At 45.9% G+C, this 23,262-nt stretch overlaps 1 protein-coding gene across 4 annotated transcripts in view; it reads left to right on the forward strand.

The window, feature by feature from the left end:
• Nucleotides 1-23,262, forward strand: part of LMNTD1 (lamin tail domain containing 1) — a 149,314-nt gene that overhangs the window by 81,645 nt on the left and 44,407 nt on the right. For all 4 annotated transcript variants that reach the window (XM_088454809.1, XM_088454810.1, XM_088454807.1 and 1 more), the window contains one exon: nt 22,756-22,857. In XM_088454809.1, coding sequence (XP_088310935.1) covers nt 22,756-22,857 — 102 coding nt within the window. The remainder of the gene's footprint in view (nt 1-22,755; nt 22,858-23,262) is intronic.

Consider the following 23,262-nt stretch of genomic DNA (forward strand, 5'->3'; position numbering starts at 1 on the left):
ACAGATTAAATAATACTAATATTCCCACAACCACCCTGTGTTGTAGCTAACAAAAAATAATAAAAAAATCTTCACTTATTTTTTTTTCTTTCCATTTATCGATTAACCCATTACCCCAAGTTAAACAGAGCTGTAGAGATGCGCAGAGTTGCGATGAGCAGCACCCCCTACCCCTCTAAATTGCACTGCACAGGCGTCAAGATACAATATCATAGTCAGCGAATATTTATTAGGTAACGAGTAGTGTCGTCAAAGAACGCAGGCGTGCTGCGACCATATCGGGAGATTCGCTGAGCAGCTGCGATCCCATATGCAAGGATTATGGCTCCGGTGTCTCGGAACCCACAGCCATCCTGCAGGACCATAGACTCACTCTCGTTTGCTACAGTCGAATGATCAGAATCAGCGACTAATGTTGCGTCTTTGTACGCAGGTTCTGTGACATTTTTGCGCAGATGCTTGGATCTGCAAAGCCGCAGGTGGTCGCCTCTCAATACGTCTCCCAGCGGCTGCCACATTTGCATATTTTTGCGTACAAATTAGCAGTTGCGACGGCATTAGCGTCCGTCGATGAATACTGGGCCTGTTTCAATGAGAGCAAGTCAATTCAAAGCGATGGGCGCAATGTGCCACTCTGGAAAGGCACACGGCGGCCATCCACATTGCAAGTTTTTATCTGGCAGGAAATCTTGCGATGTCGGCAGAACCGTAACTGGCTGATCTGTGCGCAACCGGCCATCACAGCCATATTCGGCGGCTCATTGTCAGTAAATTAAGTTGTTTTGGTAAACAAGCCTATACAGTAAAAAACATTAGCGAGCCACCCGATATATAAAACACAAAATAATATGAACCGATTCGTTACTCACTTCTGCTCTATGGGACGCTATTGTCATCTGATCTCTCCAATGCATCCTATCATCCAATTACCCGAATTACCCCATTACACCCCGCCTCCCGCAGTGTACATATGCATTACTATATAAGCAAATATTAATAAATGGAATAAAAATGTGACTCCTGAATGCACGTTCTCCGATTAGCCACAATGCTGAATCGGAGGGGGTTACAGCAATTGGGAAAGACTGGAATTATCCCATGTGCTCTGCATAACAATGGCCATATAACAGTGTTATTATAACGTGTAATAGATAATAAGAGACCAGCAGGACACAGCTTGCACTCACACTGAGCCATACTGAGCTGGTAAGATCACCGCTATTATCAGTTTCACCGTAAGCAATGCGGATAGATATCTGGCACAGGGTGATCACAGGCTCAGCTGGGAATACGACCCCTTTATCGAGCACTGTTTATACGCTCAGAGCCCTTTTTAAATGTATTGAAAAGCATTTATGAAGAACTCATCTGTATTTTCCTTGTTACCCCATGGTAAAAACTGGGCCGTTCCAATTTAAATGTTGTAAAGCCGCGTATCCACTTGCCGATTTAAATGCGCGATTGAACGATAACGATGTTGTTATCGTTCAATCGCTCATCAATCGTGCATGAATCGGGTACTAAAATGTCGGAAACGACCAGCGATGCGCGATCCTGCTGGTCGTTTCCGACATCAATCATCGCCCGAACATGCCGGTCAATCTGCCGATAACGACAGATTGGCCATGTTCGGGGATGAGGCAGGGTGCAGGGGATCAGGAATGACTGTACGATGTCGTAATCGTACTGTCATTCCAAGATCTAGTAGTGTATACGCAACTTAAGGACAAAAGGAAGGGGCCCCTTAAATTACATTATTTGGAGGCATGCACCGCATGGCACGCCTCCAAATAACGTCAGGCTGGTGGAAGCCTCACTAGCTGGGCTTCCCCCAGCCCTCTCCCGTCACTGAATGGATGCCACACGTATGCGCGCAGCATCCATTCAGACTCTGGGGTCCAGCACTGCCGCACAGCTGCGGCGATGGGGGTCCCTAACCTCCCGATTTGACCACCCGCGGGCCACTCTGGCCCACGGGTGGAACAGCGGGACAGTCAGTGGCGGACTGGGCTGGGGGGCAGGTTGCCATCTGCCCCCCGGGCCGGCACAATTTAAGCCCAGGGGGGGCCGCCAGCTGACTGCAGCCATATGCGGACCGACAGTACTGTCCCGCTGAAATCGGGATGTTGGGGAGGGGTGCGCCCTCTATGGGTGGCGCCCCTGTGCGACCGCACTGGTCAAACACTCCTAAAGCCGGCCCTGCCGACGCCTGTCGGTCAGTATCCTAACCCTCCCCTTCTCCCTAACCCTCCCGCCCTCTCTACCCTAACCCTCCCTTCCCGTTACCTCAACCTAACCTCCTCCTCCCCGCACCCTAATCCTAACCCTCTCCCCTTAGTGCCTAACCCCGCTAGTTACCTTCCGGATTCCGGCTGTCGCGATGCCTGCGCAAGATTCTGTCAGGTGTCGGGATCCAGACGCCGGCATTCTGAGCGCCAGAATCCCTGCATTCGGGATTATGACTGCATCCCGCCTCATAGAGGTGCCAGGCGCAACAAGCAAGTTTTTCCTCCTGTAATTCCCTGCAACGTGCGCCGGCACACACATCGCCCGCGGAATTATCAATTTACCAAGCAGCAAAAAGCATTGGCTTTCCGGCAGTAGGTACCAGCGAGGGTTACACTGAATAGAGCTCACTTTTATTTAGGCCGTTTTACATTGTGGGGGAGATGTATCAAACCTAGGAGAGAGATAAAGAACCAGCCAATCAGCTCCTGTCATTTTACCTTCTGTGTTTGAAAAATGACCGTTAGGAGCATTCTTTTAATTGTGGGTGTTATTTGGGGCGGATTGAAGCTGAAACTACTTTTGATCTTAAGTTTTGTGATGCGTGGTCTCTGGTATACCACCCTAAGTGGCACCTCACCTAAGGTGGCATTATGCCTTGGCACTGCCCCCCCTTCTGTGATGAATGTACACATTCTGGATCAGAGCTGGATTATCCATTGAGCAGCCTAGGCTCCCGGATTACTTTGTATGTGTGGTTTTTTTTTTTGTCTGTCAGAGTAATTAAAGCGAAAGTGGCCCCAAGTAGGGCCCCGTGATATCTTACCCCGGCTCTCTCCAAGAGCTCTTCTTATAGGAGTGTGAAAATAAATCTCTCTCCTGCTCCGCCTGATGCCTGAGAGTATAATTGTGGTGGGGTGTTTTTCTGCTATTGCAGTTACTAATTATGTATAAGGTGTGTGTAGCTCGCGTCCTGCACATGAACCGTGAGCGTTCGCAGGTGCTGGTTATGTAACGTGGGAACGGTGTCAATTTGGCTTCAGAAAAACACATCTCTGGGAGGAATAATCTGTAATAGGATTTTAGCTGAGAAAGGAAGTCGGCAACTGGCGCAAATAGAACAAGAAGAGGAATCAGTGTCTTCTCCGCTGTTTACGCTCGATAAAATATGAGAAGCTGAGAGAAACAATTTATCCAAAAATAGACCCCAGCATTTAACCGTATCCCGAATATAGAATATATAAACGTTCCCTAGCACCATGGTTAAAACGCCTATTTCCACGTATGGCGATACACATGGACGTTACTGCACATATGGGCCTACAGTATATGTAATAGCCTGCAAAGTTGCGTCATTCTGGCGATTTATCCCATAGATTTAAAGCGTCAGTCATTTTAAATGCAAAAAGAACCTGGTTTTGACTTTGAAGTAGGGATGTGCAGGCTCGCATAGGTTCGAGTTTGCACGCCGTGTTCGGATTTTTCCCTCCAAAAAACGGGACTCAGAAAGAGGCAAAACATCATCTTGCATGGACGTTCTTTAATCTCCTGCCGCGTCTGCCAGGGAAAGAGTTAAGGGCTCTATTACATGTGTAAGTAATTGCTATAGGAACACAATTAGGGGCAATCAGGCCTGAAACAGCGCAGATAAAGAGCAGTTACTGGCGGACCCCGCTGATTATAATGTCTTGATTGCGGTGTCTTGTAAAGATGGGGAAAGGAGATTCGGTAGCGTGGAAATCATTAGTTGGCAGCAATTATGTCACAGACACTTAAAGAAAGGGGTCACCTATAAATCTCTGCGTATCCCCGTCCTGTTCTTACCAATGCCCTGGTACAGGGGGGGCTGACATAGCTGTTTTCTGTCTTTTAATCCAAACCTGTTAAACACAATTTAATATTTATGAGGAGCAGCGATTAGACTAATTTGGAAGATGATGGAATAGGAACCGAAGTCGCAGGATTCTAGCAGAAGTAGCTATTAATGTCTCTCTGCCCCATCACCTGCTGCTGGCAATCATGAAATGAAGTGTACTGTCCATTGTGCCACTTGCTCTGTACCAAATTGATTTAAAATGGATGAAAATCGATCAACATCGATGTTATGTGTCTGGGGATAAATCACACATTTATACCCCTTTTACACCAGAGCAAAAACCTGGGTTTTTGCTGGGTCTACCCGGGTTGCAGCTCAGTGTAAAAGGGTCCCTGAAAAATAACCTGGGTCAAGTTACCCTGCAATCCAACCCAGGTAGCTACCAGGGTTGGACCCAGGATGGACCCAGGTAATGGTGCAGTGTAAACGGTGCAACCCGGGTTATCTGACCTGGATCATGCCTAAAATGAGCTGATTGGTGGCTGTGAAGCAGTCAACGCCCACTTTTAATGACCTCACAGGTTTAGCAGGGCAGACCTGAGTTCAGTGTGAACAGAGCTGACCTGGGAGTAACCCAGATCAAAGGTGCAGTGTAAATGGGTCTGACCAGGGTTGGAACCATGTCCAAAAACCCAGGTCGGACCTGGGTTTTTGGTGGAAAAGAGGTATTACTTATACTTACAAAAACAAATAAAAAATTGTCTGTTAGTTATACCCCTTTTACACCAGACCAAAAACCTGGGTTTTTGCTGGGTCTACCTGGGTTGCAGCTCAGTGTAAAAGGGTCCTTGAAAAATAACCCAGGTCAAGTGACCCAGCAATCCAACCCAGGTAGCTACCAGGGTTGGACCCAGGATTGACCCGGGTAATGGTGCAGTGTAAATGGTGCAACCCGGGTTATCTGACCTGGGTCATGCCTAAAATGAGCTGATTGGTGGCTGTGGGGCATTCACCTCCCACTTTTTATGACCTCACAGGTTTAGCAGGGCAGACCTGAGTTCAGTGTGAACAGGGCTGACCTGGGAGTAACCCAGATCGAAGGTGCAGTGTAAATGGGTCTGACCTGGGTCTGACCAGGGTTGGAACCATGTCCAAAAACCCAGGTGGGACCTGGGTTTTTGGTGGAAAAGAGGTATAAATGTGTGATTTAGCCCAAGAAACACAACAATTGATTGATCAATTTTCATCCATTTTAAATCGATTAAAATCGACCTTTAGTAAATATATACCCCTAGGGGGAAAGTTATTATACAATATACATCAATTTAATACTGCATTATACACAATATTGCCCATTTAAACTCATAGTTTCACCCCGTGGCGTTTTAACAAATGAGGGGGCCCATGTGATGGTGTTTGTGTGTGTGCCCTTTCCACCGGAAAAATGGCGCCAGCACAGGAGCAGAAGCTACCTGTAGCATTTTTTTTTTTCTCTTTAAAGACATCAACAACAAAAAAAATGTCCTCCGTGCGTTTGTACATTGCTCTGAGGGGCAGAGTGGACCCTGGGGCCCGTGTGTTCCGCACATTCTCCCCTCATCATAGATACGCCCCAGGCTTCACCTCCTGTGATACAGAAGAATCCTTTGTTCAGACGTCCTGAGTTGGTTCTCGCTGAAGGGATTTCGCTGGTTCATGAGAGATGCAGCTCAGTGTTTCTGCAAGGTCAGTGGCCAGTTCATGTGACTCCATTACTCCAGCCTGACGTCTCTTGGTCGTCGTCCAGATTATAACTCCTGCAAATGTTTCTATATGTGATCGCAGATGAGGTCCTGACAGCTCGCTCGCATGTTATTCGCACAGAGGGGAATAGCAGGTGTCTTTTACCTTTGCTGGAAATGAGCATGTGTTTGTCTGTATACTCAGCCAACCGTAACTATATATACAGTATAAATCGCCAGATGTCCTAAACTCACTATAACGCCCCCCTCCCCTCCTACGCTGTGTGAATAAGCCTACCCCACCCACCTCCCAAAACTACCATAGTAATATTGTGAGCAAATGTAGCATTTCCAACAATTAAAAGCTGGATATTTTCATTAGGGCGAATTTGTGCATGAAAGAAAACACACTTGTTGTAGGATTACAGCACGGCTGGTGTAGTGGTTAGCATCGCCGCCTCACACCACTAAGGCCATGAATTCAATTACCAATCAGTCTATTTGTGTGGAGTAAATATGTTCTCCCCAGTGGGTTTCCTGCAAAAACATCCCAATGAAGTGGCTGCTGACCAAAACATTAACCCTACTGTGTATGTGTGTCCACGTGCTGGGGAATATGGATTGTTTATATTATTTTTTTTATTAATATGCTACCAAAAGAGCAAACCATCAAGCCATTAAAAAAAATGTCAAGTGAACTTGTATATAAAAGAAAAGTGGCTGAGTACACTTATACCTCTTTTCCACCAAAAACCCAGGTCCGACCCGGGTTTTTGGACATGGTTCCAACCCTGGTCAGACCCAGGTCAGACCCATTTACACTGCAGCTTCGATATGGGTTACTCCCAGGTCAGCCCTGTTCACACTGAACTCAGGTCTGCCCTGCTAAACCTGTGAGGTCATAAAAAGTGGGAGGTGAATGCCCCACAACCGCCAATCAGCTCATTTTAGGCATGACCCAGGTCAGATAACCCGGGTTGAACCGTTTACACTGCACCATTACCCAGGTCCATCCTGGGTCCAACCCTGGTAGCTACCTGGGTTGGATTGCTGGGTCACTTGACCCAGGCTATTTTTCAGGGACCCTTTTACACTGAGCTGCGACCCGGGTAGACCCAGCAAAAACCCAGGTTTTTGCTCTGGTGTAAAAGGGGTATTACTAGGTCACGGGAGGCAGGGGAATCGGCGTTACCTCATTTCAAATTTTACTATTATGCATCACAATTGGCGCAGTTGAAGACATGGACACAGGTTTTGGAGGTAGATGAATTATCAGCAGTAACTTGAGGGGTGTTAGAGCTCCATTGGTTAGACAAGCGGTTTTGATTTGGAGGCAGGTTACACGGATTTTTCAGGGTCAGGGATGGGATCCTTATTCTCCCCTACATAATACTAGGGGGCTTGAGGAACTGGCTTTACTGCAAATTAATAAGGCCTGGGGTAAATGGGGGGTGAACGCGTTAGGACAATTATATATGTCTGGGGTGTTTAAATAATTCGAACAGCTGCAGTGTGAGTTTAATATCCCAAAACAGTACTTTTATAGATATCTTCAGCTTCGTCATGCCATAGACGCACAATTTGTGGATGCCCCTCCAATGTTCCGAGATTCCCCGGTCAAAATTCTATTACAAGCTGCTGGACCAGGGCACTTGGTGTCTGTTATGTATGCAGCTTTAATGCGTGAACATCATGTTACAGACTTGCCATCTATTAGACAAAAATGGGAAGTTGACCTTGGAATATTGCCAGATGATGTGTGGAGAGGGGCCCTGAGTGGTCCAAAGATGGCTACTACAACAATTCGCTTTCAACAAATTCAGTTGTTTCTTCTGCATAGAATATATTTAAGACTAGATCGTGTGTTTGTATTCGGGGTAGATCTGATTCAAAATGTCCAAAGTGTGATTCCCTTGGTGCTAGCTTCTGGCACTTATTATGGTCATGTTCTGCTGTCAGTTCCTTTTGGGAAGAGGTTAATGCTATATTGGTGTCCACTGGTGTTCCCCGGGATGTGCTAACCCCAATGGTGTGTACTCTAGCTATTATTGAAAAAGATACATTAGATAAATACTTTGCACGATGTTATTAACTTATGTATGTTAGTGAAGGTTTGCATAGCCAGAACATGGCTGGCTTCTGAAGGCCCAACGATAGGACAGTGGATGGCACTGGTAAATGAGACCTTGGCGCATGAGAAATTTGTGTATTTATCTAGGAAGGCTGAGAAGAAATTCCGGCTTGTTTGGGGTAGATGGCTGGACTCGTCATATGCACGGAGATTGGGAGAGACTAGACTTGATCAGATGTAGCTAACCCATGCAATATAATTGTGTGTATTACTTAGGGCCTGATTCAGACCCACTCGCAAGCGGCTGTCCGCTTGCAAGTGGGTCGATGGTGTGTACTGCGCATGCGCACGACGGCGGGAGCTCCGTCGTGCGCATGCGCCAGACGCGACAAGCGAAGGACTTTCCTTCGCTCGTTGTGTCTGATCAAAGGGGGCGTGCTGTCGATGTTGATTGACAGCACGCCCCCTTTGGTGGGCGTGCCTCCCAGACGGGGGCGTTCCCAAGGGAACGCCTACCGTCAGAAGCCGGCCCACTGACATCACTAGTGATGTCAGTGGGAGTGATTTTGGCTCTGATAGAGCCAAAATCACTCCGGGCCTTGCAGTTGAGAAACTCAACCGCAGGCTCTGGCTCGCAGTGGCGATGGTCGCGATGGTCAAGACCATCGCGGCCATCAACCTGCACGCTCGTATAGGCTGTGGGTGGTGACCCACAGCTATACGAGCGTCCAGGAGGACGCTCCATAATTATGGAGGACGGCCCTCATTCAGAGCGTGCGCTCTGCTCAGAGCGTCCAGCTCTGAATGAGGGCCTTAATTTCCCCGTATCCATTAAGGTGCAACAATGGTGATATGTACACGATCTGCGATGTATATCTATGTAAAGAGTTTGTCTCAAGTTTTGTTATACAAATTATGCCCGAGTTATGTGCTCTAAATGTAAATGTGAAATTTAATTGCAGTATGTCTTGATGGACCTATAGTATTGGATACATTCAATGTAAAACACCACACATAGATTGTCTAATGTGCTGTGATCACTTATATACTTTTTTTTTTATTATTGTTTGTACAAATGTTGTGTTTATGTTTTTTCTTGAAAACAAATAAAAAAACTATTGCATTTAAAAAAAAAAAAGAAAAGTGGCTGAGTGGCTAGCATTGCTGCACTGCGTCACTGAGGTCATGGGATCCATTACAACCAGGGTCCTGTCCATGGTTGCCTGGGTTCCTTCCGGTTTCTCTGTTTCCTCCCACTCTCTGAAGACTGGACACTGGACTGGTACAGTAGGATAGTCACTTGTTGTCAAAAATGGCCGCTTGTGGAGGGAAACCGTGTCTGAGTGTGGCAGCAGCGACTGATGTCATTAATAAATATTCTCTATATAACATTGCGTTATAGATATATGGTGGTGCTACATCCATTAATACTAATATTGCATAGTAAATAGAATGGGTTTGTTTCTTTTGGTACAAAATTCCACTATTCGTTAAGGATTAAACAGTCAGTGAGGGGTAAATTTACTAAAGTGAGAGTTTTGAGAAGTGGAGATGTTGCCCATAGCAACCAATCAGATTCTAGCTATTATCTTCTAGAAGGTGCTAGTTAAATGTTAAGTAGAATCTGATTGGTTGTTATGGGCAACATCTCCACTTCCTAAAACTCTCACTTTAGTAAATATAAATACGGTATATACCCATAGAAGACTGCAGAATGCTGTAAACCCATCGAGACAACCCGGTCAGTGCATAAACAGGTCGTCTTGGGGATGCGTTTGTGATTGTACGGTTCTGTGTATGTTATAAGATGTTTTCCACCTGCGTCATCTTGTGGAAAACCGACGAGGGCGACAAGTTCTGCGCTGCGGTCTTATCAGGGAGGCAGTGAATTCATGTGGAGACTGGATGAGAATTTAGAAGGAAATGTATCTGGGACGATGCCAGTTTACATTATTTGAGCGTTACATAAACTGTCAGGTACTGAGCACACACATGTAATACATTTACAAGCAGGTCACTATCATTTTGTCTGCGGTATTTGAGCCTCTTAGGTTTAGCGCATACATGGAGCTATTGTGTTTACTGTTAGTTCCTGATACGCTGAAGGAGGAGATACGAGAGGTGCAGAATAGGACAGGATAAGGATTGGCAGTAGGGAACTGTCTGTATTACATGTGTCCTGAGAGTGAGGGGATATCGACTGTCTGTATTACATGTGTCCTGAAAGTGAGGGGACACCGGGACTGTCTGTATTACATGTGTCCTGAGAGTGAGGGGACAGCGGGACTGTCTGTATTACATGTGTCCTGAGAGTGAGGGGATATCGACTGTCTGTATTACATGTGTCCTGAGAGTGAGGGGACATCGGGACTGTCTGTATTACATCTGTCCTGAGAGTGAGGGGACATCAGGACTGTCTGTATTACATGTGTCCTGAGAGTGAGGGGACATTGGGACTGTCTGTATTACATGTGTCCTGAGAGTGAGAGGACATCGAGACTGTCTGTATTACATGTGTCCTGAGAGTGAAGAGACACTGGGACTGTCTGTATTAATTACATGTGTCCTGAGAGTGAGGGGACATCGGGACTGTCTGTATTACATGTATCCTGAGAGTGATGGGACACAGGGACTGTCTGTATTACATGTGTCCTGAGAGTGAAGAGACACTGGGACTGTCTGTATTAATTACATGTGTCCTGAGAGTGAGGGGACATCGGGACTGTCTGTATTACATGTGTCCTGAGAGTGAGGGGACATCCTGACTGTCTGTATTACATCTGTCCTGAGAGTGAGGGGACATCGGGACTGTCTTTATTACATGTGTCCTGAGAGTGAAAGGACATCGGGAGTGCCTGTATTACATGTGTCCTGAGAGTGAGGGGACATCGGGACTGTCTGTATTACATGTGCACTGAGAGTGAGGGGACATCGGGACTGTCTGTATTACATGTGCCATGAGAGTGAAGAGACACTGGGACTGTCTGTATTACATGTGTCCTGACAGTGAGGGTATTACATATGTCCTGAGATTGAGGGGACATCGGGACTGTCAGTATTACATGTGCCATGAGAGTGAAGAGACACCAGCACTGTCTGTATTACATGTGCCATGAGAGTGAAGAGACATCGGGACTGTCTAGTTTTTGCATGTGGGGGCATAACTGTGTTACTGTTTTTAATTTATTAGCCCACATGTAGCGACGAGCATCCCTGACCTGCCCCGCTCCTCGCCAAAATAGTCTGCAGCCATCTTGTTCTACGAATCCTTACACTTCTCTGTAAAACTGATGCATTCTTGGATATACACTGAAAAAGGAGCGCCATCCGAAGTAAAAGGCGCAGTTGGCATATAGACTTCGGGTGGCGCTCCATTTGCACTTCCATATACTTGTATACATTTTCTCCAAATCTGGTGTATAAACCTGCATAGCCATGCAGCTGATAACTACCCAGAGGCCGTGTGATCTCTGACCCAAGACCATCCTGGGATTAATTCCAAACATATTCCGCTACCTGTGACGGGGGGGGGGGGGGGGGCTTTATTCCTTCTCCGCTGCTTTGATGGTTCACAACGGTTACTGATTAGAGTATTTCTGGAACAATTGTCCCACTCTCTTGTAATGGCCTCTGACCTGCTTCCCCCCCCCCTATTCCCCTGCCAGACACTTAACTATTAACAATGGACCACTTGTTAGTAGACGCCGTTCTACCTTTCACGCTCTAGGGGGCAGTAGCGAGCAACAGATTTAAAGGTCCCTGCTGCACATTAGAATCAATTTGTATGTAAATATTGGTGCCTTGGTCCTTCTGCAGTAATAAAGTGACAGATTAATAGGCCGCTGTTAGCACAGGGTGTTATTCTGCGCGTGTAATTGGTGTTTGCCTGCACAGAGGTCGTAGACAGATCCCCCCAAGTCACTTGAGTGCAGCATGCACCCAGTCCCCTGGTTACTCATTGATGTGCGTAGGAGCTGGAAGAAAGAGGAGTCTGAGGCAGCATACATAGTGCTCATTACCGGCTCTCAGGAGTCTATCTCCCAGTGACTCTCAGCCTAAGCAGCTCCCTCTCCACAGCTGACACTCCTGTCAATGAGCCTAACACCCCCCTAGTGAGCAAATGAGAAATGGGAGAGAAGTACTAAGCCTTAATAAGTGATAAAGTGGAGAGAGATAAAGTAGCCACCAAGCAGCTCCTAACTGTCACTTTTCAAACACAGGCTGTCACATGACAGTTAGGAGCTGATTGGTTGGTACTTTATCACTCTCCACTTTATCACTTTTCAAGGCTTAGTAAATGTTCCCCATACAGTTCTATCTGACAGAACGATGACCCAAGTGAACACCCCTGTGTCTGTGCCAGGGGGAGGGCTGGGGCTTATTTCACAGTGGAAGTCCCTGTGTTTATTGGGTGGAGGTGTTTGGAGGGGCAGAGGAGGTGGTGACATGATGTTATAAACCCCAGCGAGAGCTACAGTAAGAGACATTTAACATTACGTTCAGTGAATATTTCCCTAAATCAATTTTAGGAAGCAAAATAAAATTGGCAGAACAAAATGGCGCTAAAAGCCAACAGTCTGTGCTGTACATAATGACATCCGCACAGTACAACTTCTCCTTCTCTACGCTGGATGGTGCTTTATATGTTCTTACTACGAATGTATGGGTCATTTTCTGTGTGTTATTAATCTCTATGTATGGATAACTACATAGTACAACTTCCCTTGTTCTCTATGCTGAGTGTAATTCTCTGTGTGTTATTAATATGTATGGATGGATAACTACATAGTACAACTTCCCTTGTTCTCTATGCTGAGTGTAATTCTCTGTGTGTTATTAATCTGTATGTCTGATAACTACATAGTACAACTTCCCTTGTTCTCTATGATGAGTGTAATTCTCTGTGTGTTATTAATCTGTATGTCTGATAACTACATAGTACAACTTCCCTTGTTCTCTATGCTGAGTGTAATTCTCTGTGTGTTATTAATCTGTATGTCTGATAACTACATAGTACTACTTCCCTTGTTCTCTATGCTGAGTGTAATTCTCTGTGTGTTATTAATCTGTATGTCTGATAACTACATAGTACAACTTCCCTTGTTCTCTATGCTGAGTGTAATTCTCTGTGTGTTATTAATCTGTATGTCTGATAACTACATAGTACAACTTCCCTTGTTCTCTATGCTGAGTGTAATTCTCTGTGTGTTATTAATCTGTATGTCTGATAACTACATAGTACTACTTCCCTTGTTCTCTATGCTGAGTATAATTCTCTGTGTGTGCTCTAAATCTGTATGTATGATAACTACTTAGTACAATTTCTTATATATGCTGGGTGTGTGTCTCTGTGTTATTAATATGAATGGATGGATAACTACATAGTACAACTTCCCTTGTTCTATATGATGGTGTTATTCTCTCTATGGGGTCTATTCAACATGTTAATTATCGGGGCCCGAGCGGAACCCGATAATTAACGTTTCTTCTCGCCGCGAGCGCCGGAGTAATCATCATTGCTCCGGTGCTGAGACAGCGGATCCGAAAATCATCTGTCTCCCCGAATCACTTCACTGCTCCTTTCGGAGCAGTAAATATTTTCACAGTGAAACTAGTGCACATGCGGAAGGAGCCGGACAGGGGCGCTAGTACGGGGACAAAATTCCTCAAGCTCCGAAAATAAAATATTTTCGGAGTTTGAGTGAGGGAGCATTCTACTCCCGCTTGTGGGCCACAACCTGCTCCTTCCCTATGGGAAGGAGGTCCGAGTTGCGAAGAGGGATCCTTCAGCCGGACGTCGGGGCTCTTGTGCACATGCGTGAACTGTAGGTCACGCATGCGCACACCCATCACTGCTCCGAAAAGGATGAATTGCTCTGGAATCCGCGGCAAGTTAGAATATTATCGGGGGCCGTTCGAACCCTATAATTTATTTATTTATTACCAGTTATTTATATAGCGCACACATATTCCGCAGCGCTTTACAGAGAATATTTTGGCCATTCACATCAGTCCCTGCCCCAGTGGAGCTTACACTCTATGGCCCTGATTCAGAGCCGGAAGCTCTGACAGAGTGCTCGCTCTGAATCAGGGCCGGCCTTCTTGTTTTTTAGAGCGGCCTCCCGGCCGCTCGCATAGCTGTGGGTGACCACCCACAGCTATAGCGAGCGGCCAGGAAGATGGTCGCGATGGTCAAGACCATGGCGACCATTGGGCTTGCGACGAGACCCTTGTGGTAGGATCTCGTTGCTGCAAGCCCCAGAGAGATTTCGGCTCTCACAGAGCCGAAATCTCTCCCACTGACATCACTCGTGATGTCAGTGGGGCCACCCCCAAACGGAGGCGTTCACATGGCCCACTATCGACCCGCTTGCGAGCTGGTCTGAATCAGGCTCTATGTTCCCTATCACATGCTCACACACATACATACACACTAAGGGTAATTTTGTTGGGAGCCAATTAACCTACCAGTATATATTTTTGGAGTGTGGGAGGAAACCGGAGTACCCGTAGGAAACCCACGCAAGCACAGGGAGAATATACAAACTCCACACAGTTAATAATTAACACATAATTAACATCATGAAAGGCCCACTTTTTGTGGCTAACTGCACAGTACAACTTCCCTTGTTTTATGTGCTGCGTGTAACTATCTCTGTTATTAATTTGTCTGTATGGATGACTGCTTAGTACAACTTCCCTTGTTCTATATGCTGGGTGTAATTGAATGTGTGCACAGTGCAACCTCTCTTCATCTGCATGCCTGGGTGTAATGCTCAGTGAGTCAGTATGCCGCCAGTGGGAGGATCCCTGCAGACATACATTTTATTGCTGGGATGCTGGGTGCTTATTCAGGGTTATACTCTCCCCTTACGGGAAAGACCAGGAACTCCCGTGTGGTTGGCAGCAGGCCAGGGGTTTCAGGAGTTTACAGAAATATGCAACAAGCATTCCAAGTAAGTTTTATAGGTGATCATTTGTGCAGGGATCTCATACTTATATATTAGTAATTCAGTCTGTAGAAGGAGCAGATATTCACACTCTAAAGGTTCAGGGAAGGTTCATATTGTCAGGGTTCTGGGCTGTACTGGGATTGTTGTGAGATATGGTAATGATTCGTTTATGAATAGAGTGATCACTGTGTTCTCCAGTTTAGTAGATTACTTCACAAAAGATGACTGTGTTGGGTTTCCAACCTCCATAGAGACAGAATGCGATGGCCTCAAACTTTTCCAGGGTGCAATTGTGAATTTGAGCCCAACTCTATTTTATTTTGTGGTTCAAAGTTTGTGGGTCTAGGTCCCGTTTCTTTTTTTTTTCTTTTTTAATTGCAGACAGGAACATTGGAAAGTGGCACAAAAGTTGCATACTTTCTTCAACAGTGGTACAAATAACATTGTATAATTGAGAAATAAAATCATTAATATATAATATATAATAAAGACCAACATCACTTCTCAAGTCAGAAAAAAAAAAAAGTGAGAGAAACATAATAAAACCAGAGATCAAAATTGATAGGCGCGGCTGGCACATCAACCAAGATCCAAGGAATCCTTGTCTACATAGCAACTGGTGCATCCCCAAGTAACAATCTGGTCTCGTACCAACTTGTGGAGTGACAACATTTATGTAATTGATTTTTAAGGTCCCCTGATAAAGAATCAACAAACCCCTCCCAGATGGGAAAGAAATTCAGTACGCTCTTCGTGTATTATTATTATCCTTTATTTATATGGCGCCACAAGGGTTCCGCAGCGCCTTACACAGTACATAAACAAATGAGCACAAAAAACAAGTACATAGACAGATGAGCACACAAGAAAAACAGTTATTAACAGTACAAACAATGCAGGACAAATACATGATTTATACATTGCTGCATAACAATTAAATAAGCAGCATGGCGTCAGCAACCAAGGGTTAGGTGCTGTTGTAAATGAAAGTAGGAGCACATGAGGGAAGAGGACCCTGCTCGTGAGAGCTTACATTCTAAAGGGGAGGGGGCAGACAAACAGGGGTGACACAGATGGGCTGGATTGAGAGGAAGGAACATGGAGTAGTGGGTTAGGATGAGAACTGGAAAGCTTTGAGGAAGAAAGGGGTCTTGAGAGCCCATTTCAAGGTTAGGAGCCAAGAAGCAAAGTTAACATGGAATTTTGAGTTAAGGCCAGGGGGACGAGGAAAGGCAGCTACTCGAGGAAGTTGGAAAAGGCAACTGATATGAGCATTGAATGCAAATAATGAAGTGGAGCGTTTAGAAGGTAAGAGTTGGTGGGAGTGACCAGATGATAGAAGTACCCCAACACCAACACTGTGGCAACCTCCAGGCCAGGGAGTGTGAAAGAATGTGAGGCTCCCAAAGGAGATAGATGGTGTCATATGGGTAAGTCCAGAATTTGGTGATGGCCAGGAGATTAAAGGAGTTGAATATGAAGCCGTATGGACAGGGAACAGTTGATTATAGACAGGACTGGCTTTCCAGAGGAGACAGGAGAGAGGGAAAGAGTTGGGAGGAGAGAGAAGGAGATTGTTATGGTTGCTGTCGTGTGGGGTTGAGATTGATTTAGAGCAGGGGGATAAGGAGAGTGTGGGTATTTGGTAGGCTTCTGAGTGAGGAATGGTGACAGCAGGTGGTGGGCAAGGTGGAGGTTTAGTGTGGTGTAGGTTAAAAAGAAAAGGTGTAACTTGGAGAAAAGGGAGGGTGCAGGACTTACGAGTTATGGGAGATGCGGTGGAGAGTACTAGATGGGATGAAGGGAGATGGAGGAGAGGAGGGAGGGAGAGGAGAAAGTGGAGGAGACTATGGAGGGAGAAAAGAAGTGGGAATTGGTGGTAGAGGAAAGTATTATGTAGCTTCTGAGTGAGGGGGGAAGTAGAAGAAAAGAGAGACATTGCGTAGATGACGGATTGGGGGGAGGAAAAAGCAGTAGTAGTGATGAGAGTGAGATACAGGAACAGTACAGTTAAACTGTCTAAAAATCAGATAAAAGGAAGAACAGTGTTAGTAGATGTAAAGGCACACCTACAAGAGTATATAATAAACAGTTTAGAGCTGTTAAAGTTGCAGGATTTTAAATTAAAGATAAAGCATTCATATAGATGAGAAGGTGTTTAAAAATGGTAGATACTACAGTGGTGTAGAGATAAATTGACAGTGGTGAAGGAATAATATAAACAGTGTAGGGTCAAAAACCATACATTCAAAAATGTAAATGCAGCAATCCACCTGGTAATTGCTTGCAATGCTGAAGCCGGCTGTTGGCAAAAGGTGTGTTCAGGTTATAATGAAAGCTGGTGGCTGAGTTGCAGGGTATTCAGAAGCTTAGAAGATCCTTTTCAATTGTTTACAAGTTGAAAAGAGTTCTTTTTTAAATGTTGTCCTCCTGTCTTCCTCCTGTTTAACTCTTGTCTAACTCTTTAAATTATGCTGTGCATATAATACCACTTAAAAAAAACCCACTTTGAAATAGAAACTCATGCAGCCTTGTAACAGGCCTGCAGCCTGTGGCTTACTGGGTATATAGTGAAGCATACATGTGTAGTCACTGATTACACCCCAACCCCCAATAACCTCAACCACACCAGATACAAGTCATAAAATTCTAATACAAACAGAAAGACCCTAAACAGCATCCCATGTATCTAGGAGTTAATATTGAGTCGTCCAACCAGTCCATGTGGAATATGTCAAACATTTTTGCTTTGAACTACTGTATGGATGGAGGTTCCCCCGTGAATCCACTGATGCAATATACTCTTACGGGCCACTGCAGATATTATAAGCATCAACCTCTTAAGGGAGGTATCCACTACAGCAAGCATTCAGATCTTCAGGTCGCCGAGGTGTGGTGCCCGCACTGAACAGCGTTCACTGAGCGTCATTCAGTGCAGAGCCCGACCTCCCTATCCCTGAACATGCCGAACCTCTAGAGCGTCGTCAGGTTGACGGGCATGTTCAGTAGACAGTCGGGGTCGGCAAGGACCCAGCGTGCACGCGCATCGCTAGTTCTTGCCGGCTATCCATTACCCGACTCTGTGAACAATGCGGCCGAAACCTCCTGGTTTTGGTCGGAATTGTTCATAAAGTTGGGTAATGGATAGGCCCCTTTACTTCCCTGCACCATGTTGGTTGTAGGGGGTATATACAGTGTCCCAGAACTGCCCATTCTGCTGAGGCATGTCACTAAGGAGGTAGGTCATTGCGAATCGTCTAACCTGTTTCCAGAAATAATTTACAAGTGGGCAATTCCACATACAATGCATGAATGTGGCATCTGGAACATTGCATTTTGGGCACACCCCAGAATCAGAGATCGCAATTAAAAATCTACGATGTGGGGAAAGATATCCATTATGAAATGTATTGTAAAACATTTCCCTATACATTGAAGAAGATAATATTCGTATAGAATAGTTAAAGGTTTTCAAAAGAATATCTGTTGTTAGAGTAGGAAAATTCTGTGTCCAATAAAAGATTCCTGTCTTTGATTTTGTGAGATCCAGAGGGTCGTGTAATATTTGGTAGAATGTGGATATGGCTTCCCTGTCAGGTGATTGTCTAGTTAATGTGACATCAAGAGGGTCGGACCAATCTTTTGCAGAGAGATATCTCACAATTGAGCTGGAGCAATGCTGAGCTTGGTACATGGCTAGAGCGTGTGATTTGGGTAAGGTATATTCAGGGCCGGCTCCAGGGGTTGGAGCACCCTGTGCCGGCTCTTCAGACTGCACCCACACACCGAAAATGGGGGCGTGGCGTAACTACCATAGGTCACACCCCAATGTGTCGTTGTTTGGAGGCGTGCCCGTCTGGCACGCCTCCAAATAACGTCAGGCTGGGGGGAGCCTCACTAGCTGGGCTTCCCCCAGCCCTCTCCCGTCAATGAATGGTTGCCGTGCGCATGCGCGCAGCATCCGTTCAGACTCTGGGGTCCGGCACCGGCGCACAGCGGCGGTGGTGGGGGACCCAACCTCCCAATTTGACCACCCGTGGGCCACTTCGGCCCATGGGTGGACTAGCGGTACAGTACTGTCCCGCTGAAATCGGGATGTTGGGGAGGGGTGCGCCCTCTATGGGTGGTGCCTCTGTTCGACCGCACTGGTCGAACACCCCTAGAGCCGTCCCTGGGTATATTTATTCGCCAATGCTTGTATCTGAAGAGGTGAATGAGATGTATTATCTACTAAGTACCCTAGGTCCCATTTCTAACATTTTTAAAAATCAGCTGTAACAGGATGTACATTTGAGCTTAAGGGACATATTTATCATAGGGATATTGTGGGACATACCCCCAAAACAACCATTTTATGGGTATCCCCTGGTTTTAAGAAGGAGGCAGGGGACAGCAGATATACCCAGTATCTGCTACGGCCCCTCAATTTCCATTCGTAAAGTTTAGCTTCTATGGCGGCTGCTAACTTGTGAAATTTACCAACTGGGACCCAACTGGGACCCATTACAGCATATGAGCTACACAATGAAAAATTGGGAAGATGGATCCGAAGGTAATGTACACGAATCAGCAGATCGCGCATGCACAGTAGCGCAGCCGGGCCCGGGTTACTTTTACACTTCGCAGGGATGGGCTATTATCATCGGGGGCCCCTGTCCTTGCATGTGATTATTGATAAATTCAGGTGATACAAACCGTCTTATTGCCGCGATACGCTGCATTAAATTGATTCCCAATAAATGGTAAATATGCCTCTAAATGGCTGCATTTAATTGTATGTTTTTTTTTCTATATTTTAATTTGAACAGTGAAAGTTACTGCGTTGAAGGGCTGTCTGCACTGGATAGGTGCCGCGTAACTCATATGTGTTTAAATTTAAATTGAAAGGAAGTTTTCAAACTTAAGAGCCAATTTGACTAACTGGTTCTAGAACCACTAGTCTAATCTTCACTAAAATTTAAACTATGTACAGATTAATCAAAGGGGGAATCTCCAACGATCTTGCACAAAGCACTCTCTCACCAGCAGGGACTTGGGACACTCTAATAAGCTCTTTACCGTGTCTGGTTTTGGAGGCGATCCCATTGGGTGCTTGTTGGAATAGATTTAATTGGGAAGGTGCTGGAGGAGATCTCATTGGGCAGGTGTTGGAGGAGATCTCATTGGGCGGGTGTTGCAAGAGATCTTATTGGGTGCATGTAGGAGGAGATCTCCTTGGGCAGGTGTTGCATGAGGAAGCTCATTAAACAGGTATTGTAAGAGATCTCATTGGGCAAGTGTTGGAGGAGATCCCATTGGGAAGGTGTTGCAGGAGATCTTATTGAGTGCATGTAGGAGGAGATCTCATTGGATGTGTGCTGGAGGAAAGCTCATTGAACAGGTATTGTAAGAGATCTCATTGGGCGGGTATTGGTGGAGATCCCATTGGGCAGGTGGGGGAGATCTAATTGGGCAGGTGTTGCAGGAGATCTTATTGGGTGCATGAAGGAGGAGATCTCATTGGATGTGTGCTGGAGAAAAGCTAATTTTACTGATATTGTAAGAGATCTTATTGGGCAGGTTTTAGAGGAGATCTTATTGGGCAGATGGAGGTGATATCATTGTGCAAGCTTTGGGCGGTTGCTGGATGAGATCTCATTGGGTGTATGTCGGAGTAGATCTCATTGGGAAGGTGTTGGAGGAGATTTCATTGGGCAGATGTTGCAGAAGATCTTATTGGGTGCATGTAGCAGGAGATCTCATTGGATGTGTGCTGGAGGAAAGCTCATTAAACAGGTGTTGGAGATCTCATTGGGCAGGTGTTGGAGGAGTTCTCATTGGGCAGGTGTTGGAGGAGATCCCATCGGGCGGATGTTAGAGGGATATCATAGTGCAAGCTTTAGAGATCTGGTTGGGTGTGTGTTGGAGGAGACCTCATTGTGCAGTTTTTGGAGGAAATCTTTTTGGGTGGGTTTTGGTGGAGGTCTCTTTGGGCGGGGTGGAGATCTCATTGGGTAAATGTTGGAGGAAATCTCATTTTGTGGGTTTTGGTGGAGACCTCTTGGGTGGGGGGGTTGTTGGAGGAGATCTCATTGGGTAAATGTTGGAGGAAATCTCATTGGGTGGGTTTTGGTGGAGACCTCTTGGGTGGGGGGGTTGTTGGAAGAGATCTCATTGTGTAGTTGTTGGAGGAAATCTCATTGGGTGGGTTTTGGTGGAGACCTCTTGGGCGGGGGGGTTGGAGGAGATCTCATTGGGCGAATGTTGGAGTGGTGAAATTGCCCACAGCAAACAATCAGCTTCTGTCATGTTATAACCTGTGCTAGATAAATGACACTTGGGGGTCTATGTACTAAGCCTTGGAAGGAGATAAAGTGGACAGAGATAAGGTGCCAGCCAATCAGCTCCTGTCATTTTTCAAACACAGCCTGTGACATGGCAGTTAGGAGCTGATTGGCTGGTACTTTATCTCTGTTCACTTTATCTCCACCCAAGGCTTAGTAAATAGACTCCATAGAAGCTGACTGGTTGCTATGGGCAACTCCTTCACTTTATCTCTCCCCAAGGTTTGATATATCTCCCCCCTCAGTCATTTATGTGAATACCCAGGCTGTGCCGTTGCAGAGTCTCTAAACAGTTTCTGTTGTTCTCCCGGATGTTTTGTAGCGGTCATTGCTGGAGGACAGCCCAGGTATTAATGTAAGCGCAGAGTGACAAGCTGGCGGGGATCTCTGGAAAATGACGCCCTGCATATAAACATGACTAATCAAACTTTCTAATTCCACTTTGTCTTTGGAGCCAAAATGACACCAACGTTACCTTTATATAAATAATGTAGTATGTCACAATGAAAACATTAGCAGACGGCAGTCTTTTCTAGAGTTGTTCTATGAACGATCGTGGAACCTCTAAATTGTTCTTTTAACCCCTGAAGCGTAAAGGAATAATAAATTGTCCAGTTACCCAACAAAACTGGGAACTCGCTTGCGGTTTTGTCCCAGCATTTCTATTGGCTGCTGCCATCACATGTGCGGAATATGGTGTAATGGTTAGCGTTACTGCCTCACCGCACTGAGGCTGTGGGTTCAATTCCCACTACAGCCCTAACTGTGTGGAGTTTGTATATTCTCCCTGTGCTTGTGTGGGTTTCCTCCCACACACCAAAAATATACGGGTAGGTTAATTGGCTCCAAACATAAATGAACCCTAGTGTGTATGTGTGTGAGCATCTGATAGGCTATATAATGGTCTATGGCCCTGATTCAGAGCCGGACGCTCTGACAGAGCGTGCTCTCTGATTCTGGGCCGGGCTATTTTTTTTTTTTAGAGCGGCCTCCTGGCCGCTCGCATAGCTGTGGGTGACCACCCACAGCTATAGCGAGCGGCCAAGAAGATGGTCGCGATGGTCAAGACCATCGCGTCCATTGGGCTTGCGACGAGACTCTTGTGGTAGGGTCTCGTTGCCGCAAGCCCCAGAGAGATTTCGGCTCGTGATGTCAGTGGGGCCGGCCCCAAACGGTAGGCATTCACATGGGAACGCCTCCGTTTGGGCAGCAACTCTCTCGGCCCGCCCACTAAAGCGTGTTGCCCGTCGCTAACCGGGTCTTGCGCATGGGCACGATGGAGCCTGCTCCGTCGTGCGCATGCGCACTGGGCCACCATCGACCCGCTTGCGAGCGAATAGCGCTCGCGAGCGGGTCTGAATCAGGCCCTATGTGTGAACTACATAAATAACTGGTAATAAATAAATAATATTGATTTCTAGTTTTCTTTTAGTGAAAATAATCACCTTGAATAATAGTGGTGGCACCTCTGCTTGGGTGGTTAGCGAGGCTGCCTGATGAACGGGATGGTACAGACTGACACTATTATTTGATCCTATTATGTGATACTATTGTCTAGTCTCCGGAAAGATATCTGTTTGTTTTCCTGTTTGTTGTGTTTACAGTAATTTTCTAATATCTTTCCCCGTCCTGTCTCACTGAACAGCTCTTCTCAGAGGAGACCAGCAACAGGACACTGATGGAGAAGCTGGAAGCTGAACATGTAAGGGGCCTGCAGCACATTCGGGCCATGGAGGCCAGGCTAGAGGTCAGTGTCTGTCATTTAGTGATAATTACACCAGGCTCCCCCCCCCCCACCATTCCCACTACAAAGAGCGCCGTTGGCAGCTGCAGATGGAGATTGCCATTTAATTTCCCATTACATAAAATAATATGCCCAATTGTGTATCCCCAGAGCGCAGCGTACTCTCCCCAACAATGGGGCCATTCAGAGCCTCGGTAGCAGCTCAGCGAATTTCCTGTCCCTCTTGGTCCTGTAATTCTGCGATATTAGAGGAGGAAGACAGTGAGTCTGGGCTGCAGAATCTGAGTATTAGTATGAGAAATGATTTATTTGCAGTTTATGTGCAATGGTTTTGTTATAGGACAAATATGGCTCTTACTGTATATGAGAATTCAGACGCTTGTACGCGGTCATTCATATTTGTCCCTT

This window comes from Taudactylus pleione, unplaced genomic scaffold (assembly GCF_031769625.1).
Source record: "Taudactylus pleione unplaced genomic scaffold, aTauple2 ptg000634l, whole genome shotgun sequence".
Classification (NCBI taxonomy): domain Eukaryota; kingdom Metazoa; phylum Chordata; class Amphibia; order Anura; family Myobatrachidae; genus Taudactylus; species Taudactylus pleione.